This window comes from Camarhynchus parvulus, chromosome 28, assembly GCF_901933205.1.
Source record: "Camarhynchus parvulus chromosome 28, STF_HiC, whole genome shotgun sequence".
Classification (NCBI taxonomy): domain Eukaryota; kingdom Metazoa; phylum Chordata; class Aves; order Passeriformes; family Thraupidae; genus Camarhynchus; species Camarhynchus parvulus.
The window spans coordinates 3,147,301-3,166,577 of NC_044598.1; the positions used below are offsets into that span (position 1 = coordinate 3,147,301).

Sequence of the window (19,277 nt, forward strand, 5' to 3'; positions counted from 1 at the left end):
AGTTAAACTGCTTCTAGCACCAAGCCAGGATTTCTGAGTCTCTGCAGGCAAGAGAGCAGGATCAGCACAGGCTGCACTCACAGCTTGAAGCTAAGAGGCAGGAAAACTCTTTTTGCAGTAATTTCTGGGAGAGGTTGAGGGATGGGGCTGCAGGGGAGTGTTTTGCTCTGCTGGAATAATCATGAGCTGATGGCTGGAGGGTGGGAGACCACCTTGAACAATTTCAGAACACATTCTTTAACCTCAGAACAATCCCAAGGCTTTCCAGCAGCCTCCCCCTTCCCTGGATGCTGTCAGTCACTCCAGAGAGCACAGAACCTCTGAAGGCAAACAGCAGCAAAATGAAGATTTTATAAAGAAAGGACAGAGAGAATTTTTGGAGCTGTTTTAACCAAGCTTTTGTTACCTCAGAAGTGACACCTGTTTCCAGAAGAGATGCAACCACATAAGCTGTCAGGGAAATCTTCCCATGGATCCCACCCTGGAAGGGCAAACAGCACAAACCACTGGATGAAAACTACAGAAAAGGACACTGGGGGAAAAAACCCAGATTTTGAAGCAATACAAAGGATGTGTTAGAACTAGAGGAGAAGCTGAAGCATCACCAAATTTCTTTTTTTGTACACAAGGAGTACAAAATTTAGGAAGCCAAGCCCACACTGGCTGGAGCCAGCTGTCCCTGGCCTGAGGACACATTTAATGCAGGATTTTTTAAGCTTTCACACCTTGATTTCCATCCTCTGGGGACCCCCACAGCCACATTCTGATGGACCTTTCTGAACTGAAATTCCCCTGGTTCTCCCTGCAGCATCCCAGCCTTTCAAGTGCAAAATTCACATTCAAACTGCATCACTTCATTCTCTGATTAATAACTTTAAAAATGTCCTTGCTTCAAGTTGATCCTGGGTGCTTTTTACCTGAATGTCCTTGTTTAGTATCCTGCCCATAGCAGGGAAAGAACCATCTTCTTTCTGGTGCTGGATGATCCAGTCTTTGGCAGCTGTGAGTTCTTTGGGGTCAATGAAAATAAACCCACGGGACTGAGCAAAGGACTTGAGAACAAAAGCTGTTAACCTGTAAAAATGAATTAATCATCTTTACTGAAAAAACAAATTCAGATTAAAGTACCTGTAAGGAGAAAATTATATTCTTAGAAAGCACAAAGTGAAAAAATCTTGTTGGGAAACACTAAATATTGTTCTTAAAAGCTCACGGGACATAAAATCACCAGCACTGTCCAGGCTTTGGGTAAGTAAAGGATTAAAGGTCAACAAACTAAATTGAAAAGTAGAACTCAAAGGTGTATTTGTCATAATTATGCCACACTCTGAAATAGTTCTTTTTTATCCCAAATTATTAAAGTTTTAAAGCTAAGAATCAATATTTTACAATTAAGAATCAATATATTTCTCATAAGTAATCCAGATCCTTTCCTCAAGCCTGAAGCTGTGTTCCACTTTATACAGAATTAAGACTTCAGAAAGCACCAGAAGTGTTTTTGGAATTCTAAACCTCTGACAACAAGTGTGAGCACTGGCCAGCTTGGGGGGATTGAGTCATTGCATTTACAAGCCCCTGAGGAATGGGAGGGTAGCAAACTCTGCTGCCTGGCAGGGGATTTTTGGAGTGTTGAGTAATTCTGTGTCACCACATTTCACATCCAGGGACTGGGAGATGCTGGGGCTGAGGTGGAAGTTCCCTGTGTTATAGATCTATATTATAATACAGGCTTTTTGCAAATATTAAAATGGATTTTATATGTGTGGTGTTAAAATTGCTTTGTTATAAAGATATACATTTTATTTCTGTTGTTAATTAAGCTTAATGAAAATAGCTGATTTTAAGCATGCTTGTGTTAAAATGCCTGCTTGGATGGGATAAGATCCAATAAAAATATAAGATAAGATAAGATAAATAAAAATATAAGATCCAATAATAATATAAATGAAGACACCTGCTACAGAAATGCCAACAATCAGCACTCACTGACTGAAGACAGTGAGGACCAAAGCCCAAAATTAAAAATGATAATTAAAAAAAGACTAAAACCACAACTAAGGAATCCACATACTCTAAAAAAGTAGAACCAAGGAGGAGCCATGCTAAAGAGTTCATAGCATATGTAAACTAGTTTAGAGAAAAAGTTTATGAATAGACAACAAACTGATGCATCATGAATTTAAGGATTTTCTCCAAAGATCACAGTGCACAAATCGAAAGATCACAAAGATCACAGTGCACAAACCCATCCTGCTGGTACAAGGTACAAGGGTGTCTTTGAGGGGTTTTGAGTTGGTTTTGGTGGGTTTTTTACCTGACAGAAGCCTCTGCCACATTTCCCTGCTTCAGGTAAAACCCCCTTCCTTAATGGAATTAGGCACTTAATTACCCATTAATTGCTACTTCAATTGCAGATGTGATCCTTAACTACAGCTTTGTGCCTGAAGCCTGGACTAATTAGCAGATTTAACTCTCCTGACAGCTCCTGAGTCCTGAATCACCTCCAACACACCAGGTAATGCAGTCAGAGCACTCAGCAGCAGTGTACAGCAATTCCATAGAATATTATTGAATATTTCTGAGTATCATTGCATTATTTCTGCTCTCCACTGTGTGTGATACCACGAGAGAAGCTGGAAAATTACTCCTCTCTCCCAGCCCAGTGTATTTTTCTTGTTTTGCAAACACTTAGAACTTTTCTAACTCGGTTTTAAGTAGTTTGAGCTCAGTTTTAAATAGGCACTCACCACATGCTCCCTGAGGAGTCCCTCTCCCCAAAAGCACTGTAGGAGCCATCCTGCCTCTTGTAGGTCAGCTGGCGCTGGTAGCCTGGAAGGAATTGGGGGAAAGAAAAGAAATTGAAAAGAACTGGGGAGTCCAAAACCTCCTCACACAGAGAAAAATGAGCATTTAAAGTGAATGAAGACTCAGAACATCTGGAACATGTGTAAGGGATTCTGCTGCCTGAGGCAGCTTCTTATTCTGCTGTGAGTGAGAGCCAGCTCTGTGTGCACTTTGTCCAGAAATCTGCTCAGGGAAACATCTGGGACCCTGCAAATGCTGAAAATCTGACACTTCTCTGAAAAAAACACACTATCAAAAGGTTTTTACTTAATCATACAGCCACTCTCCTTCCATTTTACTTCCATTTACAAATGAAAAGGTTTTGCCTGTGACATTACAGCTGGATTCTGACTTTTCCCAAAGCTGTTGCTTGGATCAACTTTAGATAACATAAAAACAACAGCTGTGGCCTCAATGCATGTGAACACCTCCTGCTGCAGGGGCTGTCCCAAGGCTTGCTTTAGACATCACTATTAACATTTTAATAATTAGGTGAATAATTAAGGTGAATGCTGAAGATAAGAACTCCCTCCTGGAATGTCTTCTGAGGCTGAAAATGAAAAAAAAAATTCCTCTTTCTACTAGGAAAATGATTTGTTTATCGGACCTGTTTGTCTACAGCCATGCTCATCCCAACAAATGAATTGTACAAAATGTATATTGTGTATTCATCCAGTTTTCCCCTGTTCACCCGCTTTTTTTTTTTGTGGGAAGGTAGAAAAAATACTGACTGGTTTAGCCCAGGCCACTTCAAAAGAAGAGGGAATACATGGGAATTATTGGCATTTATTATCAGCACTTTCCATGATGGATGCTTGAGGGATGAAGAAGTTTTCTGGCTTGGTAAATCACAAAAGCAATTCTAGAGTGAGCATTTCCCATCTAAACCTTACACTTGGCAGGGCTCCAGTGAACACAGAAGGGTTTAAAACTCTTGGGGGTTTCTTCTGTAAGGGTTAATTAGCAAACAGAGTTTGGAGCCAAAAACCTGGAAGGTTTGCAGATTCATAAAAAGAAACAAAAGCAAATGATGTTGCAAAGGAAACACTGACTTGGGCCATTAACAAATTCCCTTTGCCTCACTGCTCCCAGCAAGCCCAGAAAATTACAAGTGAAATGACTGGAGCCAGGCAGAGGAAGCAGAGCTGGGCTTTTGCTGCTGAACACAAGAAATATCTCACATATTACATTTTATATTTATATTTTCAGAGGAGAACCACCTAACCCTGTCACCTCTGATTTCATGACATGGCTATTGTCTGACTCATACACAAGAGAGCTTTGTCCCTTTGGGTCACTCTGGTTTTTAATGATCTCTGAATTCTTACTTGTCCTGAGAATTATTGCACTTAGTTATAAAACTATTTTGCATGTGGTTCTTCCCAAAACAAATGCTGAGAAAAACAGTGAAAAAAAAAAAAAAAAAATAAAAAAAAAAAAAAATGTTGTTTTGAGTTGCTTGGTAAAGTAGGACAGGACATTGAAAGGACAGATAACCTAGAGCCATGTAATGAAGGCTTTTAACTACTTTGGATACAAAATTTTGATTTTTGGTATACTGTTACTAAGAAAATTCTGTTTAAAAAAAAGTCCAGAAAGCAGCCATAACTCTAGTGACTAAAGGTTTGAAAAGATAATTTATGAATAAGGCAAAATCCCCTAAGTATACAGATTTTCAGTAAATTTCATTTTCCTTTACTTTCTAAACTGTTTAAACATAGAAATCAGCTAAGGAAAAAAAGATAAAGATGAATCAATAAACATCTGAACTAGGGAGTCACTGAAGGGAAACAGATTAACATCTTATCATCAAAATCTGTCAGGCTGTGAGATTATCCTGCAGGAAATGATGAATCCTCATCACTTGGGCTATTCTTGATTAGAAAAAGGGACATGCAAAGCAAAACTATGAATTCAAAGCCTTTTCTCCATCTGTGAATTTAATTGTGCTGAGTTACCTTGAACGAGGTAATCTGTAGCTTCAACCTCCACCTCGTGGCTGAGCTGCTTGGTTTTCTGCAGGTATTTCAGGACAAAGACATTGGGAGCAAAGTGGATCATGTTCTGCTCCCCACAGCCAAAGGGCAACCTCAGCAGGTTGTCCAGGTTGTTCAGGGTAGGACCCATCACATCTCCTGATGAGAAAGAGGGGAGATGTTCAGGATCAGGCAATTTAAGGTTTCCTTTTGGTGTTTTGTGGTTATCCCCCACCTCACTGCACTAATATCTCCTGGCTACCCCAAATCAGCTTAAATAAACTGTGAAAAATGGGAAGTCCTTCAGCTGTTAAGTCTTAGCCCTTCAATCTCTGGCTGGATTAGAGAAATTCCACATTTCAGCCTCTGATTATCCAAGACTTCCCAGTTTAGACCAGTTTAGAACACGGCACAATTTGTGATGAGGATGACAATGAGATAAACACCATGAGCAGTAACAGGCAGTGCCCCTGCCAAGCCCCTCACTGCCACCAACTTCAAGCCACTGTCAACCCAAACAGGCTTCAAACAAGTGCCAAAAACACCCCAAGGAATGATCTGCCCCAGAATTAAGCAGTAATAAACCTTTTAAAGTGCCTGTGACTATTTTATCTGCTGTGCATTACTCAAGAACTGGTCAGAAGTAACAGCTGGAGCATCTGTTGACATTTGGGAAGGGGTACCTAAGTGATACCTCCTGATTATTGATACCTATTATTGAAGCCGTAGCTCTTTCTGATCCTGGAATTATGTTGTGGGGAACTCCAAGAGTAAATGCTTCATTGTGATTTTCATCAGTCTCTTCTTTTCTCCAAATTTTAAACTCTCCCATTGACCCCCAGCCTGTGGAAAAGCCAATGTACTTCACCTCAAGCTGTTTGGGGACTGTCCACTCCACAATAATAGATTCGTTTAGCACCCGAGTACCGTGGCCAACCTGAAAGGGACAAGAGACCATGGAGATCCAAGAGGCCACACAGGTGGAGTTCCAAGAGCTCCACACAGGTGGAATCACTGTGCCTGGTGTGCTGGGACACCTCCCAGCCCAGGGGTGCCCTGCAGGTGCAGCAATATCTCTCTCCTTCGCACCCACAAAACAATCCAAGGCAGTTCAATGAGAAATGCACAGGCTTGGCCTGCAAGGTTTCAGCACTAAAAATGTTGAGGACTTGTGGAAGAGGTTTTAGAGCAGCTTCTGTGAGCCAGAGAGAAGTTTGAGAAGGGGATCCATGTTTACCCCTGAAAGAATTTTCTACCAAGGTCGTTGAGAGAGAAACCAAGAAAGAAAGAAGGAGAAGTAAGAGAAACCTGCAACTATTCCAACAAACACTTTGTCTTTTGTAATCAATGAGTAAAGTGTAAACTTATGAGCTTTGTAAGAATGTATAAAAAGCATGCATGCTAGAATAAAAACAGTTTGAAGCCTTCTGAAAATGGCAACAAGACAATATGGCAAATAAGTCAATGGTGAAAAGACAATACATTGCTGTGGTGGTGTTCACAGGGGTCTGAGGATGAGGGAAGAGATGAGGATCTGACGCCATGTTTCAGAAGGCTTGATTTATTATTTTATGATATATATTACATTAAAACTGTACTAAAAGAATAGAAGAAAGGATTTCATCAGAAGGCTAGCTAGGAATAGAATAGGAAAGAATGATAACAAAGGCTTGTGGCTTGGGCAGAGAGTCCGAGCCAGATGGGCTGTGATTGGCCATTAATTAGCAACAACCACATGAGACCAATCACAGATGCACCTGTTGCATCCCACAGCAGCAGATAACCATTGTTTACATTTTGTTCCTGAGGCCTCTCAGCTTCTCAGGAGGAAAAATCCTAAGGAAAGGATTTTCCAGAAAATATCATGGCTGCACATTGCTTTGTATTGTCTCCATCTCAACCAGGACTGAGGTCCTGAGAACATATTGCTGGCAAAAGCAGATTTGTTATGATCACAGCAGCCTGATCAGGGCTTCAGAGGGAAAAGGCAACAGGAATGGACCTCAAGGAAAAACTGCTCTGTGTGTTCTCAAACTGTTTACAAAGAAACTTCCAGAAGAATTCAGTACCTGGATAACTCCATTTTTCCAGCTGATCCAGAAGCTGCGGAATTCATCCCAGGAGAGGATGCCAGGTGTGTCCCTGCTGGCCACTGGCTCTCCCATTTTGCTGGTGGAAATCCAGGTTCTGGAGTTCTGCTGTCCCCCGATGACGATCTCGGCCATCTCGGCCATGTCGTGGGGGCCCGAGGACAGGGCCAGGTGAGCATCATTGTGAGCCTTCACTGCCAGCTCAAAGTGCCTCATCTGGGCTGGCTTCTGCAGGTACTGGTACTCGTATTTGTTGGGTGTGGAAATGTGTATTTTCTCTAGTCAGAAAAACAAGGGAATGTTGTAAGAATTGGAGCTCAGCTTAGAGCTGATAACTGAAATTCAAACGGAGCTTTGCTAAGCACATGGGTTTTTTCCCCAGCTTCTTTTAAAGTATTAATGTTGGGAAGGATGAAAGTTTGACAAGAAGGTCTCACAGATATGTGTGCTTAGCAGAAAGGTTTTTAAATGTAGAGTCAGATGAAGGAATAGAGATGGAAGCAAGTTTTGATATAGAAGAAAAGAATTGCTGAGCCAGTCTTACTGGATAACCAAGGAGGCAAAGGGTGTGTTAGTTTGAGGTGGGTTTATCCTTTGCTCTAAGCCATAAAAACCCCTTCTAACTAACACACCCTTTGCCTCCTTGGTTATCCAGTAAGACTGGCTCAGCAATTCTTTTCTTCTATATCAAAACTTGCTTCCATCTCTATTCCTTCATCTGACTCTACATTTAAAAATCTTTCTGCTAAGCACACATATCTGTGAGACTTTCTTGTCAAACTTTCATCCTTCCCAACATCTCCCCCGTTTTGATGAACAACATATTAAAATACACATGGTTGTTTCTTTTCATCTTTTATTTTTACCCCCTTCAAGGCAGAAAATCCTTCAAACTGCTCAGCTGAATTTCTTATGAGCTCAGCAAGTGATTTTTCAGTTCTAATCTAGTGGTCAAAAGCATCTCTGTTCAGCTACTGGAGCCAGCTCTGAGTTATCCAAATCTCTGGCAGAAAGGACAGACTGATTCCAGAACTGAATCTTAAAGCACCAGCTGAAAATAAAGTACAGTCCCAGTTACTGTCCACAGTGCTGAATACTGAAACTGTTCCATAAAGCAAAGGAATTTAATGGCCATTTCCAGAAATCACTTGGGCAGCTAGAGCAAATTCATAATTAGCCAGCCAGGTAAGAAAGACTCTTTATTTACAAGTTCTTCCTACAGACCAGAACTCATCAATCACAGAGAAATGGAAACAAGGATTTTTTAAATTTTTTTTTAAAGAAGTCAAATGCTTCTTTTAAAATGGATTCAAACAAACTGAATATCTCATTCAAATCATGAACTTACCATTTGGGCAGAAGAACACACTGTAGGTGTATTCTCTGGACAGTCCCTCTGGCTATAGAAAGACAGAAATCCATGCATAAGCCACAGGGCTTGGATTAGCAGGAACAGATCCCAGTTGGACTTGGAAAACACAGAAATTATTTTTGCTGCTGTGCAGTGGTTTATATCCTTTACAGAAAAGTGATGGCACTGTGTTCTGTTAGCTAGAGCAGTGCCAGAGAACCTTCCCTTTTATCATATTTCTTAGATTAACAGGCCAAGCTTATCCCATAAAATATCCATTGCTTTTTTCTCCTGAACAATGTTGAAGATTCACCAGAGGAGCTCAAATGGGCTCTTTCTGTACAAGAACCACCAAAGCTGATTATTTCCAATCTCCTAAAGCACCATAAATCACCTTGAGGGTGAATCACCTTGAGGATCTTTATAAACCTGCTCACGTTGATTTCACAATTTCCCAAGCTTTTTTTTTTTCCCCTGAATTACCATAAATTGGTGTTTTCTCACCTCAATAATGACACTGCTGCGAACATAATCCACCCCCACAGGGCTCCTTTTGTCCAGGTAAGAGTCCTCTGAGTGTTTGCCATTCTTCAGGCTCTGCATCCCCTCCTGGCAGCAGTTGGTCCCACCATAGGCAAAAGCTTTTGCTAAGAAACAGAAGGGAAAAGCAGCAGAGATTTTGAGATATAAAGATCTCTAGAAGTTAAAGAGATCCAAATTAATTAGAAGCAGCTGATTAACAAGTGCTGTAATTACCTCTCTCATATTCCCTTTATTCATATTTGAGTGGTCACATCTAAAACCAGGCAATATTTGAACAATCATGGGGCAACAGAGAAACTCTTCCCTAATTTTTGGTTTCTAGTTTTCACTGGGATTATTTGCACAGAATTTGTTGTTATTCTCTTGTTTAAAAATTTCCACTGATCTCTTCAGGGAAACAAAACAGGCCCAACCTTAATATCACAACAAAAAAAAAAAAAGATGACCAGAGAATGTCCTGCTGTTTGTTTGCACATTCTGTGCATCACAGGCAGGGGATTTGTTCCTACAACAAATGAGGTTGAAAAGCCAAGCTGGCAACAAGTGGAATGAATGAACTGGGGCAATAGGGAAATCAGAATTTTTCCCTGAGAGAAGAAGAAGAAACACTTTTGAAGGTGTTTTGAGTTGTGAGTACCAGTGATGTTGCTCAGGCCCAGCTCGTTGAAGGACAGCACGATGGAGGTGGGCTTGGCCTCCCCTGGGGCCACACATTTCTTTCTGGTCAGGTGGTGCTTCCCAGGGTGCCCCACAAACTTGATGCCTTTTGGGACAGAAATCTTCACGTGGACCTGTAAAAGATTGGAAATGTCATTTATTGGAAATAACATCAACCACAATATCAGCCACAAAGTCAAACTGAGCTATGTGAATGATGGGAAACCCACAGAATTCTTCATAACAATCACAGAATGAAGATTATTCATTCTTCAAAGTTTCTAGCCATGGATTTTACTGAGAGCAGTGCTTTCAGCTCAGCAATTCTACAGATATTTCTGGGAGATGGTACTGGACATGGGGAGTGTGAGAAGGGGATGGAATTCCTTGGGGAAAAAAAATCCTTCAAAATGACCAATTTTTAGCAGCTTTTTGATTACGAAGGAAATTCTTTTTGGTTCAGCACAAGATTCCAAACTGGGGAATGTATTTTCAAATGGCTTTTCAAATGTCTTTTCCCTGCCTTTTTCAACATTTGCTTTTCTGAAGTGCTGCAAGACACTTCAGCCAACCACAGGCGTTTCAAACCAAAACCAAAGCAAGCAATGACATTTATTTGAGTTGAAAAAAAAGCAATATTTATCTTCTCAAAGCATCTCTGCTGAGCTTACCCCTCTGTCAGCCTGACACCTTCTCTCCTGTGACAGGTAAATCACCCACCAGCCATGGTGAGGAGCCAGAACTGAGGGGAGTGTGGAATTTGAAGAACACCCCAACAAGGGAAGAGATGAGAATCTTGACTCCATGTTTCAGAAGGCTGATTTATTATTTTATGATATATATTATATTAAAAGAAAATGATATATTAAAACTATACTAAAAGAATAGAAAAAAGGATTTCATCAGAAGTATTGAAAGGAATGGAATGATAATAAAACCTTGTGACTGACCAGAGAGTCCAAGACAGCTGGACTTTGATTGGCCATTAATTAAAAACAACCACATGAGACCAATCAAAGATGCACCTGTTGCACTCCACAGCAGCAAGCAGATAATTATTGTTTAAAATAATTAATATTAATTATTTTAATTAATTTAATTAATTAAATATTGATTATTTTAATTAATTTTATAATTATTGTTTAAAATAATTGTTTCTGAGGCCTCTCAGCTTCTCAGGAGAAAAAGATCCTAACAAAAGGATTTTTCATAAAATATGTCAGTGACAGGGGAGGGCTGAGCTTTACCTCTGCACACAGGGGCAGGTAGTTGTAGACAGTGAGGGGGATCTTGGTCTGCTCCCCCCTGATGACGTGGTAGGGCAGAGTGAAGTCGATGAAGAAGGGTTTGAAGGTCCTCAGCTCTGTCTGGCTGGCAATGCCCAGCCCCTTGTCCTCAGACAGAGCCACGGCCTCTGTGATCCACGTGGTGATGGAGTCAGGCACCTCCACCTGCAGCTGGGCTTCCCCTGAGCTGTGTGAAAAATGAGTATTTTATGATTGGCTTTTGGCAAATATTCAAATGAATATTACATGTGTTGTGTTGGAAAGTGATGCTGTATTAATTCTCTTAAGTAGTGTGGTAAATATAGTTTTAGGTTACAACAAAATGTTAAAATAGAAACTATGCTGTGTAGGATTTTTTTTTTAAAGAAAGGACTCACACTGAGATAGCAGCCACAGGACACCTGAATCTTTCAGAGAAAGAGAATTTATTGCTCCATTATCGGGAGAAATGAACTTCTTCCCACCTTGGTCAGTTAGGATTATGAGGAAGAAGTTGAGGATGACCAGACAGAATCCTGTGTTTGAGTGGAATTTATGCATCATGTATGAGCTGTATGAATATGCAACAGACTGTTGTTTTTAAGGGTTAATCCTCTGTTAATCTGTGTCCTTTTTCAGGCTTATTTTGCCCAGAAAAAGGTACCTGGACTGTCCATAACTCTTTGTTTCCATTCTCTCATATTGTCCTAATTCAAATTGTCCGAAATATTATTCCTCTACTTGTATTACTATTTTTATAACCATTTTATTACTATTAAACCTTTAAAAAATTTAAAAACAAGTGATTGGCGTTTTTCACAGCTGGTATACTGCCAAAGCAACATGCAATAATATTCATCACATTAATTAAATTATTTTTGAGAGGAATAGCAGATTTGTCTTTACAAGCTGTGGGGCTGCTGGTAGATAAAACCAGCACTGGGAGATAAAAGAAACAATGGGAAGGATTCCACTGATTGATGAATAGAAAAAGATATTTGTTCTTACAAGTAAACTTTAGGTTTGCTGAGAAATGAAATTAGACATTCAAAGATGAAAGAAACAATGGGGAAAAACTCTAAATTCCATAAGAACTAAAAATTAAAAAGGAGGATTATACATTAGAGGGAAATCTTTGTTATCAGGTGTTTTGGGAAGTCTGTACCTCTCAAGTACCTCAGCCAATGGGGAAAGAGAGAAGGGAAATTGGGATAAAAAGGGGGCTGCATCCATCAAAAATTGGAGAGACCCCAGGGGAATGCTCCATGGCCTCTGCCTTTATTCAAATAAAGCAAAAAGAACTCCTCTGTCTCCTTTTTGGACATTAATCTCTGATGTTTGTGGATTAATTTTCCTAACATTTTTAATGGTGTCCCCAAGTATTTTGGGGAATTCCCTCCAGATGCAGATTTATCAGATAGCATTGGCTGCTCTGAGCTTTACAAAAGGCTCTGTGCTTTCTATCAGCTTTGAGAGTTGCAAATATTTAATTTTTAATATTTATAAGCAGCAGAAAAGCAAATAGTTCTTCTGCAAAACACAAATTCTTCCTGGATTAAAAACTTCAGTTGCAGCCTTATTTCCAAGTCACTTTTCTTAGAGGCAAATGTTTGCACAAAGTTAAAAAAATCTAAACCAAACTCTGAAACAAACGCCAAAATCTAAAAGGAAAGACAAGAAATAATCCCAGACCAAAGTCCTGGATAAAAACAGTTCAACAATAGTTGATTTAACAGCTAGTGAAATAAAAGTGGGTTTTTTGGAACTCATTGTCCCTGTGTCCATTGCCACAGTGCAGACTCTGCCTGAATGCAAGGACAAATGACAAACTTCCTAAACATCCAGTTCAGCAACTGCTTGTTGTGCTTCAGAAACATTTTGGTTTGCTTGGTTTTGGAATGACTGACTTAGAAAAATTCCAGACCTCTCATTTTCTTCCAATGAGGACTGAAATTAGCTATTAAAAATCAAATCTTTGCATATTTAGCTTTCTTGTGCATAGCACAAAGGGATATCATAACCCTGATATCCTCTTCCATGCTTTATAATGATAGAAATTCAGATTTGCCCTTCAGAGTTTGCTGTTTCCCTCCTGCAAAGCAGCTTTGGCCTTGCCTGGAACAGAAAACATTTCCTCTAACACAGGAACAAAAGCTATTTCATGGCTCAGCTGGCAGGGTGATTGGTGCACTTGTGAGTACACCCCAAGGTTGTTTCCTCACAAGTCCTTATTTATTCCCCAGAGCTTGACACACATGCTGCCAGCTCTGGGGACATGGAAAATGAGAATGGGAGGTCTCCAGAAGAAGTGCCCAGCATGACATGGTGTCCTCATGATGCACACCCAGAGCTGCACTGCCACTGCTTTTCAGACTTGCTCTCACTTGAGGCACCAGTGAAGCACCTTGGCCTTGCTTTTCTCCTCTAAATAAATGAATTTCCAGTGAGCCTGAAGGAGTTGCTCCTGTCAGGAGCCAGGCAGCTCATCAGGGACTCACCTCTGTGTTTGTGTTACAAAGGGAAAGGATGAAAACAATAAAAAGTGGAGATCAGTGTGCTTTTTATCACTCAGCCACACTCCGAGCACTGGCTGGTGAATGTGGCTCCCCCAGCTCAAACTGCAGAGGGAAAAGCCTTGGGAAATGCACTTGGATCACAAAAACATGGCATGGGAACGGGTTGGGTTGGAAGGGGCTTTAGGGACCATCCCATCCCACCCCTGCCATGGCAGGGACACCTTCCACTGCTGCAGAGGAACTTCCAAGCAATGGAAATGGTCACACAATCCCAGGATGGTTCAGGTTGGAAGGATCTCAAAGCCTCAGGCCACCCCTGCCCTTCCACTGCTGCAGAGGAACTTCCAAGCAATGGAAATGGTCACAGAAATCCAGGATGGTTTGGGTTGGAGGGATCTCAAAGCCCATCCAGTGTCACCCCTGCCATGGCAGGGACACCTCCCACTGTCCCAGGCTGCTCCAAGCCCTGTCCAGTCTGGCCTTGGGCACTGCCAGGGATCCAGGGGCACCCACCCTGTGCCAGGGCTCCATAGAAAGATTTTTTCCCCAATATCCCATCTAAACCTACATAAATGGCAAAGTTATTTTATTTTACCTCCTTTCCAGCAGCCATTGGGGCTCACCCTGCTGCAGTTTGCAGCTGCCCTGATGCTCAAGCCCTGAGGAGCAGCAGGGAGGGAGGCAGTGCTGGCACAATTCCAGCCTGTTTAACCGGACAATTTGTTGCAGCTGATGTTCTTTCCACTGGGATTTCAGCCCATAACCAGCATTAACATTATTTTCACACATGAGGGCACTTACTCTTCTGGGCACAGGGCCAAAGTACACACTCATTTCCAGCCATTAGACCCTCCAGCCAGGCTCTAGGAATTTTTAGAATTGGTTTGGGAAGTTGACATTAGGCTTTTGTTTCTTTTTTTTTTTTTTTTTTTTTTTTTTTGGGGGATTGTATATTATAAATTATAGAAGAAAAAAAATAAAATTCTCCCTGCTCAAGAGAGTGGAAATGAAGGAATGCTCCACCTCAGTTGTTTCTAATGAAATGAAGCAGAGAAAATGCAATCTGCAACTTTTTATTCCACACTCTCCCACTTATAATTAACTGCCCTGGCTTGCTGAGGCCCAAATGGGCACTTCTGGAATTCTTTGTGTATTTCTACAAAGTATATTTCATGCTCAATTGAACAGATTTGAATACACTTGCTCCAAGTTCCTGTCAAATTTAATTTACAACCATTTATTGAGGATGAAGTTTACTTGCAAACCTGGAGAAGCTTTTTAATAATTGCTTCAAATTATCCTAGATGTGCTGTTGTGGGATGGATTAGTTATCTCTTTAATAATTTTTTTTTTAGTTCCAACTGTACCCAGAGGAAAGCAGGATTTGAGAGGAGGCAGATTGAGGTCTGGGGGAGATGTTCTTGCAGGAGATGACAGAGAAAGAAGGGTGAAATTTGAAAAGCAATCAATAGAGAATCAATGTGGGCACAGCTGACAGGTTCAGTTTGAAGCAGGGAACACTTCAGAACCAGAGGAAATGTTGCAAAGATTGAAGTGGTAATGAAAAACAATAGGAGGAAAAATAATAATTTTAAAAAATTAAATATCAGAAAATGCCATTGTAACTCATTAGATTTTAAAGAGCTTTGTTTACAACCCTCTGGATATAATTAATGCCAATACCTGACATTGAGGCAGTGCCAAATCCAGGTCTCAGGGAAGAAGGTTCTTTTCCTCTTCTCTGCTCTGCTAGAATAAGAAATAAATCCTAGCAAATTGATTCTTTTAATAAGGTATTTCCAGCAGTCAGTGATAAATCAGAGTTATCAGCTGACTCTGGCTCACAGGACCAAAACTCTGGCTGGTGCAGACTCATTAAGGAGTGAATAACACAAATTAAATGGGTTTTGAAGCAATCCCTTTGTGTGCACACCCACTCTGCAGGCAAGAATCTAAAAAAGAGTACAAGTAAGGCAACCTTTGAAACCAGCAGAAATAATGGAAATTAAAATGAAATTGGTTTGTGATTCAAATTCTTTTACCAAAGGGAATCAAGGGAAAGAAGTGACCTCCAGCAGCAGTGATAACAATCACACCTCTGCATCCATCCCTGCTCCTTGAATTGTTCTGATTTCTAATATTTTAACAATTTAAATCAGCTTTTTATACCTGTTATACTTCATTATACCTGTTGTACTTCATTATACCTGTTGTACTTCATTATACCTGTTGTACTTCATTATACCTGTTGTACTTCATTATCTATTTCTTAGCTAACCCCAGAAGTTCCTCTGCTAAGAGAAGCTTTTAGGAAGTTCAGGATCCTCATCACTTGTGGTACTTCACAGCCTTTCCCTCATGCAGATCCTCATTCTGCTGATTTTGACCACCAGCTGAATGGTCCAAATCATGAGCAATGAGTGACTCTGCAAAAACAGCTGTAGCTTGCAAATATTCCAAAAAATTCACAGCAAATTGCAAAGAAATATTCTTCAAAATGACAATTTAGCACTCTTTGCACGTGTCACTTTTCCAGAATTAAATTAAATTTAACAAAGCAGTGTCAATGATTTTTTTTTTATATCTACCAAGCCATTTGAAGAATTACCCCATCACTGCCTTGTCTAAACCTGAGGTGGGAAAAGCTGAGAATAGAGAAAAAAAAAACAGCCAGGGGTATCACAGACAACAGATATTAAGCCTCAAAAGTTACCTTGGTGCTATTTTGGAATGCATGGTGGCCACCAAGGTGCCAGTGTGTGGCTGGAAGGCTGGGACAGCCTCATCTGTGTACATCCCTCCATTCTGCCTGTGGTTCAGGCTGACTATGTCAGTCATCACCACCAAGCCAGTTTCCTAGACAGTGAAAAATCAACGCCACAAAACAAAAACCAGCAAGGAAAAAAAAAAGAAATAAATAAAAAGAATGAAAGAAAAATAAATGAATGTGATTAATTAATTGATATTTTAAAATAGAATCCCTCAATCCTATTTCAACATTTACCAGGGAAATCCTAATGGAATATTGAGGATTTTTAAAAAACTTTGTGTAAAAATGATTGTTAATGTGCAGGTGCATGGGCTTTATGAGAAAGCTCTTGTCTGCATGGAAAATGCATTTAAATCAGCATTTAGATCAGTATTTATCATTACTGGGCAAGTGTGACAGGTTAAAAAAATCTTATTTTTCCCCCTAGAATACAACATCACAGCTTTTTACCCTTCCTAAAAGTTCCCAGTGTGCTCTGCTGCAGTGAGCAGGCTGCTCTCTCACCAGGCACCACCAGCTCTGCCCTGCCAGGGTGCCAAGCAAAATGCAAAGTGTCCTCACAGGGAAAGCTCCCAGCTCTGTGCCCTAAATTCCCTTTTTCATGAGAGACAGCAGCTCCCAGCAGCACTGGAGGATGAGCTTTGCTCCCTGCACACACCCCCAGCTCTTGCACACCAGGTGTGCAGCCCTGCATGCACACCGCCTCCCCAAAAATGAATTTTCCCCAAGAGTTTGCAGCTCTCAGTAAGGACAAAAAAAGCTGCATCAGAGAAGAAAAACCCTCAGATCCCAGGGGAGAAGCAGCAGAGGGCAAAAAGAGAGAAGGGAGGCTGGTTATGGGGCTGAAAATGCCCCTGCAAACAAGAAAACAGAAAAGGGAGGCTGGTTATGGGGTTGAAAACGCCTTGCAAACATGAAAGCAGAAAATAGAGAAGGGAGGCTGGTTCTGGAGTGCCCCTGCAAACATGAAAAGCACAGGAGAGAGAAGGGAGGGTGGTTATGCGGCTGGAAATGCCTTGCAAACATGAAAGCACCAAAGCGACTCTGCAGAGAAGGGAGGATGGTTCTGGAGCTGAAAATCATCCTACAAACATGAAAGCACACAAGAGAGACACTGCAGAGAGAAGGGAGGCTGGTTTTGGAGCTGAAAATGCCCTGCAAACATGAAAGCAGAAAATAGAGAAGGAAGGGTGGCTCTTCCTACTGTGAAGGCGAAGCGAGCGTCCTTGGTGATGTCCCAGTGCCAGGGGAACACCGAGGACCTGCGGCGCCTGCGGGAGGACATGCCAGGCCACCAGAAGTGCCCTTCCTCCTTTGGAGCTCCAAAAGCATCAGACACATCGTACTCTGCCAGCTCCTGGAACACCTGCAGGGAAAGGGCATGGGCTGCTCTCCTTGGCTGCTTCCTCCAGCCGGGGGAGGATCACAGGGCTCAGGAGAGGACAGCAGAGCTGGAAGCTCGCCCTACCTGGCTGGCTGTCAGCTGGAAGCCTGTTTTGAGCAGGTAGACACTCTTGTCCACCGTGGCCAGGCAGACACAGCTTCCTTTGGCAGCTCTGACCTTGATGTTCACAACATCACCAGGCCTGGTCTCGTTGGCCGAGAGCGTCACGGCGACCTGGGAAGGGAAATCCCATTAAATCCAGTGATTGTCCCAAAACCCAAAGAGCAGTGAGACAGCAGCCCTCCCTCTCCTCTACCTGGTTCTCAAAGGAGGAGGTGACAGGGAACTGCAGGCTGTCTGTGACCCCCTCTCCGTTCTCCCTGACGTAGTACACCAGGAGCCGACCCAGGGGAGCCATGGAGTGAACGACAGAGAACCTCAGGAAGGTCACACACACCTCAACCTCTGCTGCAGGAGTGCTGGGAGGGGCTGAAATAGGAATTTTAGAGAAAAAAGCTTTGTTTATCCCAGTCACTCCCTTTCTGCCCCCTGCTAATGCTGACAGGCACAGAACTCTCCACCCAGGACTTGCATTCTTTCCTTGTTCCTGCTGCTGCACACCTTCTTGAGTTCACAATATTTCCCTTTTTCTCCTCGTTGTGAAAGGTAATTAGCACTCCTAATTTAATGAGCAGCATGGAGAAGGTGTGGAGGGAAGGATTACTCAGTGGTTTTCCAGCCATGAAATCAAGGAAACACACGGTTAAGTCATCAAGCCACTGAAAATAAATAGAAAATGTTACCTATTGCTGGAGAATGCTGATGAGAGAAAAGGAATAAGCCTGAAAAAGGATTATACAGTTTACAGAGCAGAGAATCACTGGAGCTGTTACATAGAACCACAGAACAGTTTAGGTTGAAGGGAATTTTGAAGATCCTGCGGACAAGGATGTCCTTCACCAGACCAGGCTGCCCAAAGTCCAACAGAATCTGGCCTTGAACTCATCCAGTGACAGAGCAAACTGTGAGTGCAACAGCTCAGAGCAAACCTTCAGTGCAGAGAATCATCACAAATCCCAAATTACTGATGGCCAGAAGCTTGGTGGGTATGGAGGGAGGTTCCTGTTCCTCTTCCCCCAACTCCCACAGTGGTTACCAGCACAGTCAGACTTTTCCTTTGGCAGATGTTCTATCCATCTTCCCAACCCACCATTTTTCACCCCCCTGCTCCCCAAACCCACCAGATTTTTATGTTTCTGTTACTCCTTGTACAAACCAGGAGTCCCCATTTCATTTCCCCTCCCCCTGTGGGCTGTGTGATCTCCTTTATCAGCCCATTTCATTTTCTCTTCCCATCCGACATCCTCTCCTCAGTTTAAACTCAACCAATTTAACCAACTGCCCCAGCCCTGCCCTACACTTCCCTGCCACTCCACTCCAAGCAAATATTAGACTTTCCTCATCTGAGAAAGACTTCAGAAAGACCAAAAAAAACTTTTCAAGAGTTACCCCTCTTGCAGAACTTTTTTACGTGCCTGAGGGGAATGGATTTCACTATTTTTCTTGCACAAAATTCTCTCTATTCTTTCAGGAGCATCACATTAACCTGCAAAAAGGTGTAAGGAGCATGACATTTTTTTTTCGCTGCCAAAATTTCTCTACCTAGGGATGACATTTTGCACATTTTCTGGTGCTCGCTACTTGTTCCTGGGAAGTGTGTGAGGTCAATGTTCTTCTCCAGGGCTGTGGTGGCTCTTTTGCTCCTCTGCTGGGTGACATTGCTGGGCACAAAATTCTCTCAATTCTTTCAGGAGCATGACATTTTTGCACATTTTTCTTGCACAAAATTCTCTCTACTCTTTCAGGAGCATGACATTTTTG

At 41.7% G+C, this 19,277-nt stretch overlaps 1 protein-coding gene across 1 annotated transcript in view; it reads right to left on the minus strand.

The window, feature by feature from the left end:
* CPAMD8 (C3 and PZP like alpha-2-macroglobulin domain containing 8) overlaps positions 1–19,277 on the minus strand; it is a 64,602-nt gene that overhangs the window by 31,262 nt on the left and 14,063 nt on the right. Inside the window, exons 15-29 of the mRNA XM_030966689.1 lie at positions 17,713–17,885; positions 17,481–17,630; positions 17,217–17,378; positions 15,956–16,098; positions 14,926–14,988; positions 10,709–10,934; positions 9,442–9,595; positions 8,766–8,908; positions 8,259–8,310; positions 6,890–7,188; positions 5,532–5,757; positions 4,803–4,979; positions 2,748–2,829; positions 918–1,074; positions 407–481 (exon numbers count right to left, since the gene is read on the minus strand). Of these exons, the coding sequence (XP_030822549.1) occupies positions 407–481; positions 918–1,074; positions 2,748–2,829; positions 4,803–4,979; positions 5,532–5,757; positions 6,890–7,188; positions 8,259–8,310; positions 8,766–8,908; positions 9,442–9,595; positions 10,709–10,934; positions 14,926–14,988; positions 15,956–16,098; positions 17,217–17,378; positions 17,481–17,630; positions 17,713–17,885 (2,282 nt within the window). The remainder of the gene's footprint in view (positions 1–406; positions 482–917; positions 1,075–2,747; positions 2,830–4,802; positions 4,980–5,531; positions 5,758–6,889; positions 7,189–8,258; positions 8,311–8,765; positions 8,909–9,441; positions 9,596–10,708; positions 10,935–14,925; positions 14,989–15,955; positions 16,099–17,216; positions 17,379–17,480; positions 17,631–17,712; positions 17,886–19,277) is intronic.